The sequence below is a fragment of the Mobula birostris genome, chromosome 8, assembly GCF_030028105.1.
Source record: "Mobula birostris isolate sMobBir1 chromosome 8, sMobBir1.hap1, whole genome shotgun sequence".
Taxonomy (NCBI): domain Eukaryota; kingdom Metazoa; phylum Chordata; class Chondrichthyes; order Myliobatiformes; family Myliobatidae; genus Mobula; species Mobula birostris.
In genome coordinates this window covers 101,462,942-101,483,885 of record NC_092377.1, presented here as the reverse complement: position 1 = coordinate 101,483,885, position 20,944 = coordinate 101,462,942, and the positions used below count along the sequence as shown (strand labels likewise).

The 20,944-nt window shown below is 41.7% G+C and overlaps 1 protein-coding gene across 2 annotated transcripts in view; it reads right to left on the bottom strand.

Moving 5' to 3' along the window:
* LOC140201542 (kinesin-like protein KIF13B) overlaps positions 1–20,944 on the bottom strand; it is a 271,092-nt gene that overhangs the window by 87,476 nt on the left and 162,672 nt on the right. For both annotated transcript variants that reach the window (XM_072265811.1, XM_072265812.1), the window contains exons 11-19: positions 19,568–19,780; positions 14,759–14,869; positions 13,597–13,731; positions 10,032–10,162; positions 7,032–7,118; positions 4,758–4,942; positions 4,405–4,612; positions 3,571–3,733; positions 2,447–2,593 (exon numbers count right to left, since the gene is read on the bottom strand). In XM_072265811.1, the coding sequence (XP_072121912.1) occupies positions 2,447–2,593; positions 3,571–3,733; positions 4,405–4,612; positions 4,758–4,942; positions 7,032–7,118; positions 10,032–10,162; positions 13,597–13,731; positions 14,759–14,869; positions 19,568–19,780 (1,380 nt within the window). The remainder of the gene's footprint in view (positions 1–2,446; positions 2,594–3,570; positions 3,734–4,404; positions 4,613–4,757; positions 4,943–7,031; positions 7,119–10,031; positions 10,163–13,596; positions 13,732–14,758; positions 14,870–19,567; positions 19,781–20,944) is intronic.

Below are 20,944 nucleotides of genomic sequence, written 5' to 3'. Positions count from 1 at the left end.
CCAAATAAGGCACAGCGAAAAGCTGTTTTACATGCCATCTGTACAGATCAGTTCATTACATGATGCATCAATGTAGTCCAAGGGAAAAGCAGTAATAGAATTCAGAATAAAAAGAAGTGTTACTGTCACAGAAAGTGCAGTGCAGGCAGACAGTAAGGTGCAAGGTAAGAAGAAATTTTATCATACAAGAGGTCCATTCAATAGTCATAACATAGAACAAAGAATAGCATAGCACAACTCTTCTGTTTTGATGACAAGGAGAGGCACGCACCAAGCCAGTATTTATAATCAATCCCTTTTTACCATCAAGAAAGTGGTAGCCTTTTACGAGTCAGCTGTATTGACCGTAAGTCACAGGAGCATAATTAGGCCATTCGGCACATTGAGTCTGTTCCGCCATTCCATCATGGCTGATTTATTAACCCTCTGAACCCCATTCTCCTACCTTCTCTCATAACCTTTGGCAGCCTGATTAATCAAGAACCCATCAACCTCCACTTTAAATATACCCAATGACTTCGCCTCCACAGTCATCTGTGGCAATTAATTCCACAGATGCACCAACCACTGGCTAAAGAAATTTCTCATCATCTCTGTTTTAAAAGGACAAGCTTCCATTCTGGGGCTGTGCCCTCTGGTCCTAGACTCATCCACTAAAGGAAACATTGTTCTGGGTCCAATTCACAGATTTCCAATCATACATGCACCAGATGGATTCTTATGATGATCCAGTGGTTTCAAGGTCAATATATTATCGAGAATAACTTTTTGTTCTATATTTAATTAACTGTAATTAAATTTATGTCTAGTAGGGTCTGAATACATCTCTGATAATTAGTCCAGGTTTCTATTCCATAAACACAGCCATTATGCCCTTGCAGAAAAAAATGCACGGTCATTTTAATACAACCGAAAGAGTCAGATGGATAGAAGAACTGATGAATATGCAGTATCTTTTGAACACTGGGAAGCCCTACAAAAACTGAAGTCATAAACTCCAGGGGTTCTACAGATGCTGGAGTTCCAGAGCAACATGCACACAATGCTGGAAGAACTCAGCAAGTCAGGCAGCATCGGTGGAGGGGTATAAACTGTTAACGTTTTGGACTGGGAGCTTTCATCAGGACTGGAAAGGAAAGCAGTGGTAGGGGAGCTGACAAGGGATAGGTGAGGGGGAAGGTGGGTGTTTGGTGAAGTGAAATTCTGAGTGCTAGTAGGTGGAAGAGGTAAACGGCTGAAGATAAAGGTATCTGATAGGATAGGACAGTGGTCTACGGAAGAAAGGGAAGGAGGTGGAATATCAGAGCGAGGAGAAGAGAGGGGGTGAAACGGGAACCAGCATGGGAAATGGAAAAAGAGTGAAGGGAGAAATTACCTTAAGTTAAGGATCTCTCACGACCATAAAGAATGATACCATTAAGAAAGTCTTTGACTACAAGTACCTCGGGTCAAGAATGATGAGTTCAGAGAATGACATAAAGATACAGAAGGCACTGGCGTGGAGGGCTATGAACGACATGAAGGAAATCTGGAAGTTGAAACTGACCAGAGAGCTTAAAAAGAGGATTTTCATAGCAGTCATAGAGTCCATTCTCACGTACGGATGCGAGACGTGGACACTCACCAAGACCATGCAAAAGTCTCTAGATGGTTGCTATACACGAATGCTCCAGATGGCTCTTGACATGAGTTGGCAACAGCACATGACGAACGTCGAGCTCTATAACAACCTATCGATGCTCACCACTAAAATTGAGGTGAGAAGACTGCAACTAGCAGGGCACTGTCTACGCCACCCCGAGCTACCTGCCAGCTTAGTCATCATATGGGAGCCCAAGCATGGGAGGATGAACACTGGGCGCCCGCCCAAGACTATGGTCAACACGATCCTAGAAGACAGCGGCGTGGCTAATGTAGATGAACTGAACACACTGATGAAGGAGAGGGAGAAGTGGAGAGTCCATCATCGTGCCTGATGCTGGCCCCCTAGGCCTGAGTCGATGTAGTAGTAGTAAGGAAATTGATGTTAATGACAACAAATTGGAGTCTACCCAGACAGAACACAAGATGATGCTCTTCCAACCTAATGTGGCCTCATCAAGGCATTAGAGGAAGCCATGGACAGACATGTCAGAGGGAGAATGGGAAGTTGAATTGAAGTGAGTGGCCACTGCAAGATCCAGCCTTTTGTGGCGGGTGGATCCAAGGTGCCCAACAAAGTGCCCCCCTACCCCAATCTATGTCAGTGCATTGGAGGCCACACTGAGAGCACCAGAAACGATAGATGACCCCAGCAGACCCACAAAGTGTCACCTCACGGGGAAGGACTGTTTCAGACCCTGAATGGTGGTGAGGGAGACAGTGTAGTTTCAAGTGTAGGAACCTACAATACCCTTGTTTGGTTCTCTGCATTCCCACGTATAGCAAGTACAAATCTGCCACTTACAGGATTGTCCTCATCACAATCTTTCCATTCCTGGTAAAGCTCACGCATATCAATAAGTCGGTTTTCCAGCTTCTCCAGTGACCAGATCTGCTTCCCTTTGCCCTTCCGCCGTACTTGAATCGCTGGTTCACTGAGAACAGAGTCTCGCTGTTGGTGAAAGAAAACATGACTGCAAAAGCACAATAAAATGATGCATTTTAAGCATTTTTGCTAACCGCTATACTACCATGCCATCCTACACCTTGCAAAGTGTCACAACAGAAGAGAGATGAAAAATTGAAAAAGGCTTTAAAATCTTTCAACTTACTAAATTCTGACTGAACTTCTATACAAAGGTATCCCATTAACCTCAATATGGAAATTACCTCTGCCACAGTTCAAGACTGATCAAAATAAATCCTTTGTTCAGGGAACATGAATGTGCCTTTATCCTCCTGCTTCCCCAATCAACCTATACCTGCATTTGATCCTGCAGGCAAAAAGCTGTCAAACAGCTCCCTTTCAAACCTGCTCGACTGTGGCACCAAACCTGCCCTAATAACCACTGCGAAGTTGCTCACATCAAATCACTCATCGTTTGGTATATTTACAGGTGATGCTCTCTACACACATCTACACAGAGCATCGTTGCAGGAAAGCAGCGTCCAACATCAAGGACTCCCACTACCCAAGACATGCCCTCTTCTCATTGCTGCCATCAGGAAGAAGTACAGGATTCTCAGGACCAACACTACCAGGTTCAGGAACAGTAACTACCCCTCAACCATCAGGCTCTTGAACTGAAGAAGCTAACTTCACTCAACTTCACTTGCTCCATCATTGAAATGTTCCCACAACCTATGGACTCACTTTCAAGGACTCTTCATCTAACGTTCCCCATATTTATTGCTTAAAAGCAATAGATAATTATTTATTTATTATTTCTTTCTTTTTGTATTTGCACATTGTTTGTTTTCTTTCCCACATTGGTTGAATACCCAAGTTGGTGCTGTCTTTCATTGATTCTATAATGGTTATTATTCAATTATGGATTTACTAAGTATGCCCACAAGAAAGTGAATCTCAGGGTTGTAAATGGTGACATACGTGTATTTTGATAATAAATTTATTTTGAACTTTGTTACCTTTCGGTTAGCATCAAGGTTGGATGCTGGAATCTGTAGAGTCACCTGATACTCGGTCTTCTTCTCCATCTCTTCAGCGATGTAATTTGCCTCACGGACATAAAGATTCGCTTTGGCAATCTGCTCCTGCAGTTTCATGAGACTGTGATTTAGCATTGCCTCCCTGCATGAACACAAAAAAAAAACAGTAAAACAAAATAAGCCACCTTTCTTTTCTCTTGAATCTATCCTGCAGTTCTGTAAAAGTATGAAGAAACATACATTCTCTTCTCCTCACCTGCCCATCATCTCCCTCTGGTGCCCCTCTTTCTTAAATGGTTCACTTTCCTCTCTTATCAGATTACTTATTTTTCAGCCCTTTACCTTTTCCACCTAACTCCTCCTAGCTTCTTACTTTATCGCCCCTCCCCTACCAACCCACCTTTCCCCTCACCTGGTCTCTTGTACTCCTTCCTCTCCCCCACCTCACTCTGGCTTCTTCCCCCTTTCCTTCACACTCAGCTCACTTTGACTCTTTAGTCACTTCTATGGACGTTGCACAACCTGTCGAGCTCCTTCAGCACTGTGTGCGTGTTGTTCTGGATTTCCAGCATCTGCAGAGTCTCATGTGCTGATGACATGCAGCTTCTTGTTTATCTACAAAGCCATGGCGCTTTTTCACTGGATGAAGGATGTGAAATTATGCAAAAATGTGAAACATCCAGGTAATTTATGCATCATGGTACCTTTGCATAGCTTGAGGATAGATTCCAGAGTAACCGTAATCCATTCCAGAGGACAAGTCAGCCTAGTTATGAAAACACCCTTCAGCTCACCTCAAAGGCCTTTACCCACCTTTCCTCAGTCCATTGACGGAGGCGCTGCTGAGTGCTGGGGGAACTGAAAGAAAGGCGCTCCATGCTACGGTAATGTTTCTCGGGGGACAAACGCCTGCGTAACTGTTCCAGTTCCCGCTCATACATGAGGCGCTGCTGTTCCAGCGCCGAGCGTTTCTCCTCCTGGTGTTGCCACTCCAGCCTCTGCAGCACTGACTGCATCGCATCTGTCAATACAGTGAACTGTGCCATTATCCCTGTCTCGCATTGGTCATACACCAAGACATGCACTCAACCATCCATGCAAACTTTTATCAACTTAGTGCTCCACTTATAAAACTAAATTTAAACAATTAAGTGCCTCCTCCCTACCATTGTTCCCAAGAGCCTTCATCGTGACCTCCATCTGTGCAAACTCAAAGCTGTAATTACTCTCGCTGGAGCCATCACTAGCGCTGTCTCCATCTCCGTCCAGTTGCTCACTACTAGAACTTTGCTTCATGGAGCTTTCCTGCCCCTCTTCATCCTGCAATGGCTTCGGTTTTGGCAGGTTAATTCTAAATAAGAAAATAAAGGTCAAGAAGATTTCTATGGTGAATTTTAGACACTTGTTCTCGATTGTTGGATTCGCAGCTGATACTCATTACAAGATCATAAGACATAGGAGCAGAATTAGGCCATTTGGGCCACCGAGTCTGCACTGCCATTTCATCATGGCTGATTCTTGAGGTTTCAGTTCCACAAAAGCCAGGGTATCACGGCAGTGTAACATTTTACAGAGCCAGCAACTCAGGTTCAATTCCTACCGCTGCCTCTAGGGAGTTTTGTATGTCCTCCTTGTGAGATTCCTCCATGAGCTCCAGTTTTCTTCCACATTCCAAAGATGAACAGGTCAGTAAGTTGTGTGCATGCTACATTGGCGTTACAGTTAAAGTCTGTCACGAGCCTTGTGGCCCATCAGGCCGGTGCTTATGCCGATTTCCAGTAATAAATAAAGCTAACCCTTAAAGGGAAATCAGCTGTAATACGTCTCATTTACTATTCAAGATACACCATCTCTACTACCACCGCCCTCCCCCATGAGTCTGAATCTCAGAGAATGCAGTTGAACAGGTACCATAATGACTTTTGAATCTCTGGTGAAGATGTTTAACCAGTATCTTTTGCAACAGACATAAAAAGAGAGTCCACCCAGGTTAGAGGTCATTGCTATTAATTAATGTAGAAGCTTAATGACAAAATTCATAAATACAGTGCCTATGAATCAGCCACCCTAGAATGGTAGAATAGACTCACTCAATGGGCCGAATTCTATTCCGAGCTCTTATTTGTGGTCCTATATATATATCTCAGAGGAGCAGGAACAGCAGGCACCTCCAAACACTACAGTATCTTCTGTGTTGCCTCTACAAAATCTCCCAGGTCCAATGAAAGAGTATAAACACCAAATATCAATAAACTTCACAACACAAAATCCTAACATCAAGGCTCTGATCATATTAAACCAACTTTGACAAGTTGAGTCATATCCAATACCAGACTCCTGGAATAAGCATCCCTATTTGGACCTGTGTCATAGAAAACACAAATACGTCAAAATGTCTTCAACATGACCCAAGATGACTCAAACCGGTGGAAAAATATGTGAAAAGGCACCAACCACAAACAGTACAAGGAGCGCACAGTACTCCAATGAACCCTACCTCATATGGACCACGTCAGTAGATCCTGCAAAGGACTCGGTAGTCAAGCAAGAACCCTTAAAATGCAGTGGAATCAAGCCAGACTCAATCCTGAGAGGACCATCTCAGAAGTTTGCAAATATTTTTCAGAACCCCGCTCACTTATAGAACATAGAACAGTACAACACAAAGACAGGTCCTTTGATCTCATGGTATAATTACTTTACACAAAGCCAAATTAAACTAAATCTCAGAACTAGCAAAACGGAGGGCTACGTAGGAGGGCAGGATTAGATGGAGCTTAGAGTAGATTAAAAGGTCGGCACAGAATTGTGGGCAATATACTATGTTCTATATTTAAATCTCTTTGCCTACACACGATCTATATTCCTGTATATTCATAGGTCTACCTAAAAACTTGCCCCAGGCACTAGTACTCTGTATGAAAAATCAGAGTCTTAAATTTACTCCCTCTCTCTTTTAGTACATGTTCTTAATTACATGATACCCTCTCTCATCTTAAAATCCATGACCTTGGGGGAAACAAATCAGACCACCTACCCTAACTATGGCTCTGGTAATTTGATAAACTTTTATCAGGTCTCCCCTCAGCCTCTGATGCACCAGAGAAAACAAACCAAACTTGACGAACATCTTACAGTTCATGGCCTCTAATCCAGGCAGCATCTTAATTTCGAAGAAGGGTCTCAGCCCAAAATACCAACTGTTAACTTATTTCCATAGATGCTGCCTGTCCTGCTGAGTTCCTCCAGCATTTTATGCGTGTTACTTAGCATCTCTTTGGCATCCTTTCCAAGGTTCTATATTTTTTTTGTAAGGAGGTAACCACAGTCCTGGAATCACTTGAGTTGATGCACGGAAAACTCCAACTGTGTTGACTGATAAATTTGTACACACCGATAAAACTGAATAAAACTAATGACTGTACTTCACTCTACCTTACCTGAAGAAATGGTTGTTACCCCAGAGGATTCGATCACCGTGATGAAGCTGCGTAGGGCAGGTTAAAAGGGAGCCATTTACAAATGTTCTGGGGAGAGAAGTTAAATATTACAATCAGCGGTACTGTGAAAACATTAAGATAACAAATGCACTGGAAGGTACAAACAAAAAGAGACCATAATTTTGGGCAATCAGAATGAACAACAGAGAGAGAATGCAGAGAAGGCTCCACAAGGTAGTCACACCCATAGAAGACCTTACAGTTTATAAAATCACAGAACACTACAGCATAGAATCAGAATCAGGTTTAATACCACCAACATATGTCCCAAAATTTGTTGGTTTTGCAGCAGCAGTACAACACAATATATTAGAGGAGAAACTAGGAATTATAGTGTGTATATATATTAAATAGTTAAATAACCAGTGCAAAAAATAAGTCACGAGGTAATGTTCACTGTCCATTCAGAAATTGGATGGCAGAGGGGAAGAAGCTGCTCCTGAATCATTGAGTGTGTGCCTTCAGGCTTCTGTACCTCCTACTGGGTGGCAGCAATGAGAACAGGGCATGTTCTGGGTGGCGGAGGCCCTTAATAATGGGTGCACCTTTTAAAGGCATCATTCCTTGATGATGTCCTGGATACTATGGAGAACAGTACCCATGATGGAGCTGACTAAGTTTACAATAACCAACTAACCTACCAACAACTGGTATGTCTTTGGAATGTGGGAGGAAACTGGAGCATCTAGAGGAAACCCACACTGTCACAGGGAGAATGTACAAACTCCGGACAGGCAGTGGTGGGAATTGAACTCAGGTCACTGGTACTGTAAAGCACCTTTATCTGTAACAGTGACTGCGGGTTCAGGAGAAAAGGATGAGGTGACTAGTTTCAGGGTTCAGCTCAATAGAAAGTGCATCATCTTCTAACATGACATCCTGCAGTCTTCAGCACTAAACACTGAACATAGAAGAGTGCAGCAAAGTGATATGCTGACCTTTTAACTTACTCAACTTTCAATCTAACCCTTCCCTCCCACATAACCTTCCACTTTACTATTATCCTAGGTGGCTCTTAAATGTCCCTAATGTATCTGCCTTTAACACAACCCCTGGGAGTGTGTTCCATGCACTTCCCGCTCTTTGCGTAAAAAACCTACCTTTAATATCTCCCCTATGCTTTCTTCCAATTACCCTTAAATTATGTCCTCTCATATCAGCTATTGCCACCCTGGAAGAAGGAGCTGGCTATCCACTTCATCATCTTATACACCATTACCAAGTCACCTCTCATCCCAAGGAGAAATACATCAAGCTCACTTCACAAGACATTGTCCCAGATCCCCAAGGCTTTAGGATGACTTAACCTTCCAAACCAAGTCTGTGGATTCTGAGTTAGCTGATGACAGCTACACAGGATTCACAGCCTCTTTTAGAGGCTGGCCAGGATGGCTTGATGGAACAGGAAGGTACTATAGAAGTGGTATGCTGAGTTTTTGCCCGCTTCCAAAGAGACACAAGGTTCTCAGTAGGTTTCCCAGGTCTTCCTTCTCCATTTTGATGAGTCACAGGACCTGAATTCCCATAGATCCTATTGGGTCTTGGTAGGGTGAATATGGAGAGGAGAATTACTCATGTGGGAGTCAAGAGTTAGGCATCACTGTTTAAAAGAGTCACCTACTTAAGGCAGAGACGAACACTGAATTTAAAAAATTCTGATCAGCTGTTCTAATGATGTTTCACACATTTCCAATATTTCAGTGGTCCCCAACCACCGGGCCGCAGACCGGTACCAGGCCGCAAAGCATGTGCTACCAGGCTGCGAGGAAACAATATGAGTCAGCTGCACCTTTCCTCATTCCCTGTCATGCACTATTGAACTTGAACATAGGGTTGCCAACTGTCCCGTATTTGCCGGGACATCCCGTATATTGGGCTAAATTGGTTTGTCCCATACGGGACTGCCCTTGTCCTGTATTTCCCCCGCTAAGGTAGAGCGTTCCTATGAAACCTTTCATGCCAAAATGGCATGAAGCGAAGAAGCAATTACCATTAATTTATATGGGAAAAATTTTTGAGCATTACCAGACCCAGAAAATAACCTACCAAATCATACCAAGTAACGTATAAAACCGAAAATAATACTAACATATAGTAAAAGCAGGAATGGTATGATAAATACAGAGCCTATATAAAGTAGAAATAATGTATGTAGTGTACAGTCGGGAAGATGAAGGCAAAACCGATTTGTGGAAAATAATCAGCAGGTACGCGCATGCACACGTCACACATGCGCACACAGGTGCCCACGCAAGGCTTCATTGTCATGGTAGTCTTTTTGGGTAAAGTGTCCTGGGATTTGACTACTACTTTTGTCCCTTATTTGAGAGTGAGAAAGTTGGCAACCCTAACTGTAAAAGACAAGTTGGGGTGAGTTTAACCCTATTTGAACACCACCCCCCCACCCCCCCGGTCGGCCGGTCCACAAGAATATTGTCAGTATTAAACCGGTCCACGGTGCAAAAAAGGTTGGGGACCCTTCAATATTTAGTACTTTGCCTCCTTTCCCCAGTTTATCTTTCTCCTCCCATTTATAAAACCTCTTGACATAACTCGGCTACGTTTTCAATAAGCAATGTGTTATTTAGTTTCTTCTGGTCTCCACCCAAACCACAGAATGTTCCTTCTTCCTCACACCTCTTTCCCTGCAACCCTGAACTAGTTTAATTTCTAACTTTACTGAGTTCTGGTGAAAGGTCATTGATTTGAAATCTTAGCCATTTCTCTCTCCACAGCTACCACTTGAGCAGCTTAGTAATATCATAGAGGATACCAATGTTCTCCCAAAGATCTGGTAAAACCAAAAATGACTAACTTTCTTGGTTCCAAAACAATATTTTCATTTCAAGATGCAACAATTGCATAAACACCTCAGGCTAGAAGTAAGGTTTGGATGAGTTCATTTTTAAAATCAATTATAGAAGATCATCAAGATTTCACCTGGTGTTTTGTTTTGGTGTGAGAATGACGCGTCTCTCTGGAGAGATATCAATGACACAATGTTCTGGAAGTATTCCCATTCCACACAGCTGTATGTCCTGCGAATCATCAGATCCAATCAGAGTGTGATTCTGTCCAACAAACAACAAAGTACAGATTAAGTCCTCTTGTCCAAGCATGGCTTTCAACAAATAGAAGACCAACAAGTTGCCAATGCAGTGAGGTTTGATTACCTCAAGGAGTTGAAAAGATGCTAAAACTTCCACTTGGATCAATACATCAAGACAATATTTCAGGAGTACAGGCAAGGCCATGGGACTATCTAATTAACTCCTTCAAAGAGCTGCACAGCTGAAAATTTCCTTCTGCGCTGTGAAATTTTAATCATACTAATCCTCCTGAATTAATATTTCATATTAGTCTTTATAATGTTCCAATAGCTCCCACTTGAATCAACATTACAGTGTGAGTGTAGAATAAGCTTTGGATTGAAGGTGTAATTGTAACATTTATGAGAAGATGATATGAGAGATTGGGAGGGATATTTGTTCTGGATGCAGGTAGATGAGGCGAGGCAGAAAAGGGTGACACAGACTAAATGGGCTGAAGGACCTGTAGGACAGGTACATAGATACAAGAGGTTTGAAGGAATATGGTCTGGGTGTAGGAAGATGAGACAAGGCATATCAAGGTGACAAGGACTGAATGGGCTGAAGGACCTGTTTTTGTGTTGTTGGATTCTATGTTGTTAGCAGAATTATGGAAGGCAATGAGGTAAGATCGATGAGCTAGTTGAGTGGTGTTGTAACAACAACCTTGCACTGAATGTCAGCAATACCACTGAACTGATTGTGGATGTCAAGAAGGGGAAGTCAGGCAAACTCGCAGCAGTCCTTGCTGAAGGACCTGCAGTGAAAAGGATGACCAGCTTCAAGTTCCTGGACGACACCATCTCAGATAACCTATCCTGGGACCAGCGCACAGAAGTAACCATGAAGAGGGTGCACCTGTGTCTCTACTTTCCTATGAGTTTTAAGGAGATTTGGCATGTCTTTGAAGACTCTGATAAATTTCTACAAATCTACAATGGAAAGCATTCTCACTGGTTGCGTTACAGCAATAAAACTCCAGTGCACAGGAACACACAATGTTTCAGAGAGAGATGGACACAGGCTCAGCCAGCTCCATCATGGATACAGCACTCCCTACCAACCAGGATATCTACAACAGGCCATGTCTCAGGAAATCAGCACCCAACATCAGGGACTCCCACCATCCATTCATGCCTTCTTCTCAAGGCAGAAGGTACAAGAGACTGAAGGACCACACCCCCAAGCTCTTCCCTACTGCCATTAGGTTCTTGAACCAACCTGAAAAACCCAAACATCACCTTGGCCTCTGCGCTTTTCTCTCTTTCAATCTTGCATGAGTGTAATTTATTTTGCACTCTTGTACTCTAAGTTATGTGTAAGTTCATGTTAACTTATTCTTGACTTGTACTGTACTGCATTGCACATGTACTACAAAAAGGTAAATTTTCAAGGCATTTAAACCCCGGGTATGTATACCCACAACTACAATGCACTTGAACAATGCAGTATTTCTGGAGGTGCAGTGACAAGAGACTCTTTGCACAAATTTCAAAGATTTAAATTGGAGGGTCTGAATAAAAAAAACTAAAGGTGACTATAAAATCAAAATGAAGTGGAAAAAAAATAAATATACAAAGTTTTATCCCTGTTTCGCTGCTACATTTTCCCCTAGTCATCGAGCATGTAGGAAAACGGAATTGTTCTTAAGAGGCTTAAGAAGTGTCAATTACAGTAATGTAGGGGAATTACAACTTCAAAGCACTAATTGTAAACAAGTAGACGATCCTAATCCAAAAGATAAATATTCCTAAATAGCTGTCCATGGTAAAACGTACCATGGTGTGGAAAGTTGTTATTAGTCCGCATTAGACAAGTGTTCTTGTTTTCAGAACATCAGCCGAGAGAAAGGAGCCAAATCTCAAATTACATGGTCAGATTACTAGAAAGTATGCAATCAAAACTGCACTCAATCTGAAGTTCACTGTGTCGAAAATACAGGACAGCAGAGAGCTATCAACATCCAAGGGCCACAAATGACAGTGTCCTATCATCAGCTCTCTATGAGTTCCAACATAAAAGCTGAAAATGCAGGAATATTCAAATCAGACAACATCTATGGATAAAGAAACAGGTTTTGTTTTGAAGATGCAGTACGGTTACAGGCCCTTCCTGCCCAATGACGTGGCATGCTCATCACTCCCTTGTGACCAATTAACCAGAGGAAACTCAATGTGGTCACAGGGTGGTACGAGCTCTTTACTGGCAGTGGCAGGAATTGAACTCAGGTCACTGGCGCTGTAAGAGTTATGGTAACCGTGCCACCTTTTGATTAGTTTTAAGATGCAGGAAAAGCAGAAAAGGATGAAGAACAGTAATGAGGTAGAATGACAGAAGAGATGAAGACAAAAGGTGGTGACCATAAGAGTGTAGAGTGTCCATCTGATCTGTTGGCTGTGAGATCATTGTGTATATCTTGCTCTTTACCATGCATGTTGTACTATGTTAGGCTGGAAGGCAGGGAGAAGGCGGCTGAGGAAGGGGTGACAGAAAGAGGAAGGGGATAAGGATAGGAGGCTAGGAGGATGTTGGTTGAAGAAGAATATGAGCAAATTCATGCATCAGTTTCCATCAGTGTGTGTATATCAGTTCTCTAATTTCTGGTAATTTCTCCCTCCTCATTCAGGCTCCCCTCTTGCCCTTTCCTTTCTCTTCACCTGCCTATCACCTCCTTTAGGTGCCCCTCTTCCTTCCCTATCTCCACGGTCTGTCTACATTCCTCTCTAACCAGATTCCTTCTTCAGCCCTTTATCTTTTCCACCTATCACCTCCCAGCTTCTCATTTCATTCCCCCCCCCCGCCCACCTCATCTGGCTTCACCTATCACCTGCCAGTTTGTACTCCTTCCCCTCTTCCCACCTAGCTCATTCTGACCACTTCCCCCTTCCTTTCCAATCCTAATGAAGGGTCTCAATTGACTGTTAATTCCTCTCCTTAAATGCTGCCTGACACATTGAATTCTTCCTGCATTTTGCGTGTGTTACTCTGGATTTCCAGCATATCCAATGTTCTTGCACTTCCTTGCCACTGAACCAAGATCTTGCAGTGTCAAGCCCATGTGGTAGCTGATATGCAGTGGCTCCTGCATTCCTATATCTTTCACTTCTCGTAACTGAAGCAGAAGGGGAGTAACACACACAAGATGCTGGGGGAACTCAACAGGTCAGGCAGCATCTACGGAGAGGAATAAAGAGTGAACTTCTTGGGCCAAGACACTTCATCAGAACCCAAAATGTCAACTGTTTATTTCTCTTCATACATGCTGCCTGACTTGCTGAGTTGTTCCAGCATTTTTTGCATTACTCTGAATTTCCAGCATCTGCAGAATCTCTTGTGATTTTGGAATATAAGGAACTGTTTAAGAAAAACAAAGAGAACATAATGACAGAGATGACAATGTCAGCAAGGAATATTACCTTTAAGTAATAAACAAGCAGCTCATTTAAGGCTGGATCAGCATTCAGATTCACCAAGAAACACTTGTCATCCCCAACTTTGATTCCTGAGGACTGAAGAGAAATGCCAAGACTCTCAAGCTGCCTTTGACGTTCCTGTAATAAGAGAGATGGCACAATCCATTTACAAACATGGCCTCTAACTGAGAATACCATTGCCCAAAGAAAATTTATTATCAAATAACGTATATGGCTGCAAATACTACCTTAAGATTATTTTGCAGGCATTTACAGTCGAACAAAGCAATACAATAGAATCAATGAAAAACTACACACCAAAGCTGTCAAGCAACCAATGTACAAATGAAGACAAATTGTACCAATACAAAAAAAGAACGGACGGATGGACAGACGGACAGATAGCTATAGATAATAACGAGAACATGAGTGGTAGAGAGCTGGAAATTGAGTCTATAGATTGTGAAATCAGATTCCAGTTGAAATGAGTGAAGTATGCAACATTCAGGAAAGGGACAAGAGATGGGAAATATGACAAGGCTCAAGTCAATTTTACTGTGAGTTAAATGGTCTCTGTTTCAGTCATTGGTACTTGAATGGTAATTAATCATCATTATCCATGTACAAGCTACAATTTGGTAACTCTCAGAGTATTACATAATTGGGCTGAATTACAAACCAGTAATTAGGCAGTAATTACAAACTTGAAAGATTCACACAAGAACAAATGTTATTATATCTTATCTAAGCCCCTTGATTAGATCACCAACAGTCTTGAAAACAATAATGGATATGAGAAAGAATGGTTCAAGACTTGTGGTAACATAGGTAATTCACAAAGCACAATAGCGTGCTTGTCATTGACTGAAAATGTAAAAGAATCAGAAGAGATCAATGAAAATTTAGATTCAGAAATCAAACGGAAAGAAGACAAACCGACCAAAACGTGATAGTAGAATCCCAGAAATGCACCGTGCAGGTAACACTGGTCGCCTGAGTAATCAAATAACTATCAGAAGTGTCATAAAACAGGTTAACACATCCTGATCTCACCAGTGTAGGCAAGATGTAAGCACAGGTAGTGCACTGATGAACCCACTTCTGAGTTTGTTTCAACATAGACTTCAGTCTCACACTCAACAGAAAGTAATACTGCATTACATACTTGCGCAATGGCCTCTGTTTTCCTTAGCTTGTCTTCCCAGGTAACAGTCATTTCTTGAATTAGTTTTTCAGATTCTTCCAAACGATCCTTCAACTCTGGAGATTTCATTGCCTGGTACAGAAGAGCCAGATGAATGTTTGTTGTGAAGAATATACAAAATAAACACAGAGTAATTCCACTCAACTCATCATGCCTTCTCTGTCATTCATTATGATCAAGGCCAATCAGCACCACTGTCTTTTGCTAAACTCATATCCCACAGCCCTGAATGTTCTTACTGACCAAGTGACTGCAGATGCTGGATTCTGGAGAAACAATGTGCTGGAGGAACTCAGTGGGTCGAGCAGCAAATATGGGAAGGAAGAAGGTGTCAATGTTTCTGGACAAAGTCCCAATGCAGGATTGCAACCCGAAATGCCAAGAACTCCTCCTCTCCTGCAGATGTCTCTCAACCTACTGGCTTCCTCCATCACATTGTTTATTATTAATAAATAATTATTTATTGTCTTCAGAGCCCTCTTGAATAGAAGATTCTAAATACTAATTATTTAATGGGTCCTTTATTTTTTAAATATTCATCCAAGGGACGTGGGCTTTGCGGGGTTGGCCGGTGTTAAATTGCCCATTGATCATTGCCCTTGAGAAGGTGGTGGTAGTTGTTACTTTGATCTGTACCCCTTCTCAGCACTGTTCACACTCTCTGCAACTTAAAACACACTTGTTTTCTCACTTCTCCAGTTTGGAGGAAAGATCTTCGACATGAAATTTTGACCGTTTTTTTCCCCAGTGGTGAAGCCCATTATCCAAGTCACCTTCTTGCATTCACCATCGGGCAGGAGGTACAGAAGCCTCAAGTCCACTCCAAGTTCAAGAACAGCTACTTCCCTTCAACCAGCAAAACACATATCACTAAAGTTTAGCAATACTACAATCACTTTCACAACAATGGAACTTTTTTTCTAATTCTTATTTGTTCTTATAAAAACGTGCATAATTACTGTTTAATTGGGTTTTTTCTTGTGAATGCTGCTTATATGATAACATATACCTATAAATGCTGTTGTAAGTAAGATTTCATTGCACCTGTGCATCTATGTACCTGTAGGTACGACAATAAACTGGACTTTGACTGTCATCTATGAAGCTCTTCCATAGAATTTTCTATGTTTTAAAAAAATCTGCAGTGGTTATAGCTTTAGTTACAGATGGGCATTGGTCCCTCCCCCACACCACCAAGGACTCTTCAAGAAGTGATGCCTCAAAAAGGCAGCGTCCATTACTAAGGACCCTCTCCATCCGGGACATGCCCTCTTCTCACCGCTACCATCACAGCAGCCTGAAGAAACATGCTTATCATTTTAGGAACAGTTTCTGCCATCCGTCATCAGATTTTTGAATAAACAATGAACCCATGGACACTATCTCAATATTTTGTTCTATTTATTGCAATTTTTTAGTAATTTTGTATGTATTGCATGGGACTGCTACTACAAAGCAACTAAATTTCACATGTCAGTGATAATAAGCCTGACTCTAATGAAATTATGTCCTGTTTTTCTAAATGCAAGAGGGTAGAAATGTTAAATCCTTCCATGGGGGAGAAATTGCATATCCTCAAAACCAATCTGGCAAAGTGCGGTAGACTTCTGCCAATATAAGCATATCATATCTTGGGTTAGGACACAAGATTTTATGAATACTGAATGGCCACTTTATTAGGTACACCACATCTGCTCGTTGATACAAATGTCCAATCAGCCAATATGTGGCAGTGACTCAACGCAGAAAAGCATACAGGCATGGTCAAGAGGTTCATTTGCTGTTCAAATCAAACATCAGTGACTTTGATCATGGAATGAGAAGGGGTGGTTTGTACATCTCAGAAACTACTGACCTCATGGGATTTTCAAGCACAACAGTCTCTAGAGTTTACAGAGATTGGTGTGAAAAGTGAAAAACATCTAGTGAGCTGCAGTTCTGTGGGTGAAAATAACTTGTTAATGAGAGATGTCAGAGGAGAATGGCCAGACTGGTTCAAGCTGACAGGAAGTTGACAATAACTCAAATAACCTCGTTATAACAGTGATGTGCAGAAGAGCATCTCTGAACATACAACATGTTGAGCCTTGAAGTGGATGGGTTACAACAACAGAAGATCACAAACATACACTCAACACCCACTTTATTAGGTACAGGAAGGTACCTAATAAAGTGGCCACCAAGTGCATGCTTCGATATACATATTACAAATAAAGCTCATCCTTATCCAAGACATTGCCGTATGTAAGAAACAGTGAGAGTCCCTGGACTGATTTCTGTGGGACACCACTAATCCCAGTCTTCCCTATTTGGTTCCATGCTCTTACCAACCTCTGCTATCAGATTCCACCATCTGAAGCCTTTTGCTCCCTTCACCCATTACCTCCCAGCATCTGTCACTATTTCCAACCCTCCCTGCTCCATTTGCCTATTACCCTTCCTCACCTGGATTCCCCTATCACTTGCTCCACACCTTTCTATCACCTCTTTATACTGCCTATTTCCCCTCTCCTTTCTACGTGTTAATTTTCTGTTTCCCACTACAGACACTGCCTGATCTGCTGAATTCTTCCAGCTTTTTTTTTGCTCCAAATTCCAGCATCTGCAATCCACACAACATACTTGCCTTCATTGGCCAGGACAGAGAACATATCAGGATGTGGTAGAACTTTCTAAAACATGAATTAAACTCTTCCTTTCCATAGATGCTCCCTAACGTGCTGAGTTCCCTCAACATTTTGTGTGTTTCCCTGGATTTCCAGCGTCTGCAGAATCTTGTGTTTATGAGACACTAGTAAGTCAATTTGCTTTTCTTCGTTTGGAGGAGACTCCAAAGGGGCAACATGATGGGTTATTACAAAATTATAATGGACTCAGATGACTTCCGATTATCTGAAATTTTAAATTGTCACCTGACGCCCAATTGAAATGTCTTCAGGCTCTGAAACTGTTTCAATGAAACCCAATAGAAATGTGAGAAACAACACTTCATCTTTCAAGGAGGTGGAATACACTGAGTTCAATAGTTCAAAGTACAAAGTATATATACACGTCACTATACACCATCCTGAGATTCATTTTCTTGCGGCCATTCACAGTAAAACAAATGAAAAACTACAAACACTGACAAACAACCAATGTGCAAAAGACAAATCTCAAATGCAAAAAAAGCACAAATAATAATAATAATAAATAAATAGAAAATAAATAATACTGAGTCCTAGAATCGTATGTCCCCAGGTTGTGGAATCAGTTTCTTGAGGTGAGTGAAGTTATCCATGCTGGTTCAGAACTCTGATGGTTGAAAAGTAAATAACTGTTCCTGAACTTCACACAACAATTTTGTTTGTTCCATTTTTATTCTCTTCTCAACTATTAGTACTGTAGTATTTGGTGATAGTTAACCTCGTCTACCTTTCACACTAATATCACTTTCACAGTGTCTTTAAAAACACTTGTTATCCAGTCTGGTGAAAGTTCACTGACATGTTAATTGTGTCTCCTATCAAAAATACCACATCTGTTGACTAACTACAGCTTGTTCTTTTATTCCGATGTTCACATAAACCAACACTTTTATAAGCATTGAAAATCCACAAGTATAGACCACAACTACATAAATTACCACTACCTCCAGAAGAAGTAAAAGGTATTTCTCCATTTTATGCACCATCTAAGTGCAAATATCTACCATATAACATAAGCCTTAAATTCTGATAGAATTCAGAAAATAGATGAGATAACAACTAGACATCATGGGTTAAGGGTGAAAGATTAAAAGTTTAATGGGAACATTAGAGGAAACTTCTACACTCCGAGGGTCGTGAGAGTGTGGAATGAGCTGCCAGCATAAGTGGTGCATACAAGTACATGGATGGGAGGGCTGTGGTTCCAGTGCAGGTCGATGGGAACCAATGGTTTAAATGGTTCAGCATGGACAAGTTGGGCTGAAGGGCTCCATTCTGAAAAATCATTGATGCAAAGATTGGCAATCATCTCAGTTAGATTAGATGCACTCTATTTATTCTTTGCACAGTGGAACAGGGTCACTAACATCAAAATTTAAAGAAAAAGTACTTTACATTGAATCATCATGAGGCCCTCTGTTGGTCAGGGTCAACCACGGATGTTATGTCCAAGCTGTCTGTGTGATACGTAGGCCAGGGCAGTACAAAATGGGGAGAAAGCTGTTGGCCATATAGCAGGCTCCTTCTCTTCACGCAGCCGATAAATCCAAAGGAACAGCAGAGGCCACCTGAGCTATCATTTAATAAATATTTGATTATAGGATCACGCAGCCAAGCGAATTTTGTAACTGGAAGGTGAATGCAGAATTTGCCAGCAGGGGCCGCCAGAGCCCTTTAATTCCCCCTTTCCTACTCTATCCACACCATTTCTGCCACTCAGATTAAAACAGTTTTGCAAATCAACAATCTATACTTGAGGCCTCTGCAGTTTTGAATAATTGACTATGTTACCTCCAGGTACATGAATTATATGCAATATCTGGATCAGTCAACTGCATTTCATCAAAATGTTCAAAGTTCAGAGTAAATTTATTAACAAAGTACACACATCACCATTCACTACTCTCGAGTAAAAACATGCTGTAACACAAGATTCTGTGTAGCTAATACATTGTGAAGAATCATTAACGGTGCTTAGTATTTACAGTTACTTCCATTTTCATGTCCTCTTTTGAACAGTCAATACACATCTTACCAAGCTATTTCTAACAAACCAGAATCCAGGATTCCTACCACATCATACCTCTGCTCTGGAGAGTTGTTCCCGCAGTTTATCTACTTCCTCGCGGAGCTCCCGGATGATCCGGGCATTAGGATCTTCATTCACCACAGCATGATTAATAATGTTTTTGGCTCTGTCTGCGTACCTCAGCGTTGACAGCGTTTCGTCGTAATTGTCGGCTGCAGGGCTGACTGTCGCTATCATTGCCGTTTTGCTATTTCCACCAAGACTGTCCTAGATTTTGCAAAAGAAAACGTTCAAAGTAAATTTGTTATCAAAGTACATATTCATCACCATACAATATCTTGAGATTCATTTGCTTACAGGCATTCACAGTAAATACAAGAAACACAATAGAATGAAAGGCCACACCCAATAGAATGGACAAATAACCAATATGCAAAAACAAAATAACAAACTGCACAAATGCAAAAAGAGGGAAATGAACAGATAAATAAATAAGCAATGACTATCAACAGCATGAGATGAAGAGTCTTTGAAAGTGAGCCCATAGCTTGTGGGAACAGTTCAGTGATGGGGCAAATGAAGTTGAGTGAAGTTACCCCCTCTGGTTCAGGGGTAATAACTGTTTCTGAAGTTGGTGGCGTAGGTCCTGAGGCTCCTGTACCTTCCTGATGGCAGCAGTGAGCAGAGAGCATGGCCTGCATGGTGGAAGTCACTGATGATGGATTTTGCCATCCTGCAACAGTGCTCCGCGTAAAATGCCAGGGAGGGCTTCACCCATGATGGACTGGGCTGTATCCACTACTTTTTGTAGGCTTTTCTGTACAAGGGTTTACATACCAAGCCATGATGCAACCAGTCAATATACTCTCTACCACACATCGATAGAAATTTGTCAAAATTTGAGATGACAAGCTGAATCTTTATAAACTTCTTAGAAAGTAGAGGTGCAACCATGACAGCACTTGTGTGCTGAACCCATGACAGATCCTCTGAAATGATAACACTGAGGAATTTAAAGTTGCTGACCCTCTCCACCTCTGACCCTCTGACGAGGACTGGCTCATGGACCTCTAGCTTCCTCCTCCTTGGTTTTGCTGACATTGAGTGACAGGTCGCTGTTGTGGCACCATCCAACCAGAATTTCAATCTCCCACCTACTTGCTGATCTGTCAACACCTTTGATTCAAACTCGACAGTGGTGTCACCTGCAAACTTAAGGGCAATGGAGCTGTGCTTAGCCTCACCATATACTACCCTGAGATTCATTTTCCTGCAGGCATTCACAGTAGAACAAAGAAATCCAATAGAAGCAATGAAAAATTACACACAATTAAATACTGACAAATAACCAATGTGCAAAAGAAGACAAACTATGCAAATACAAAAATAAGTAACAACAATAAATAAATAAATAATACTGAGGACATGAGC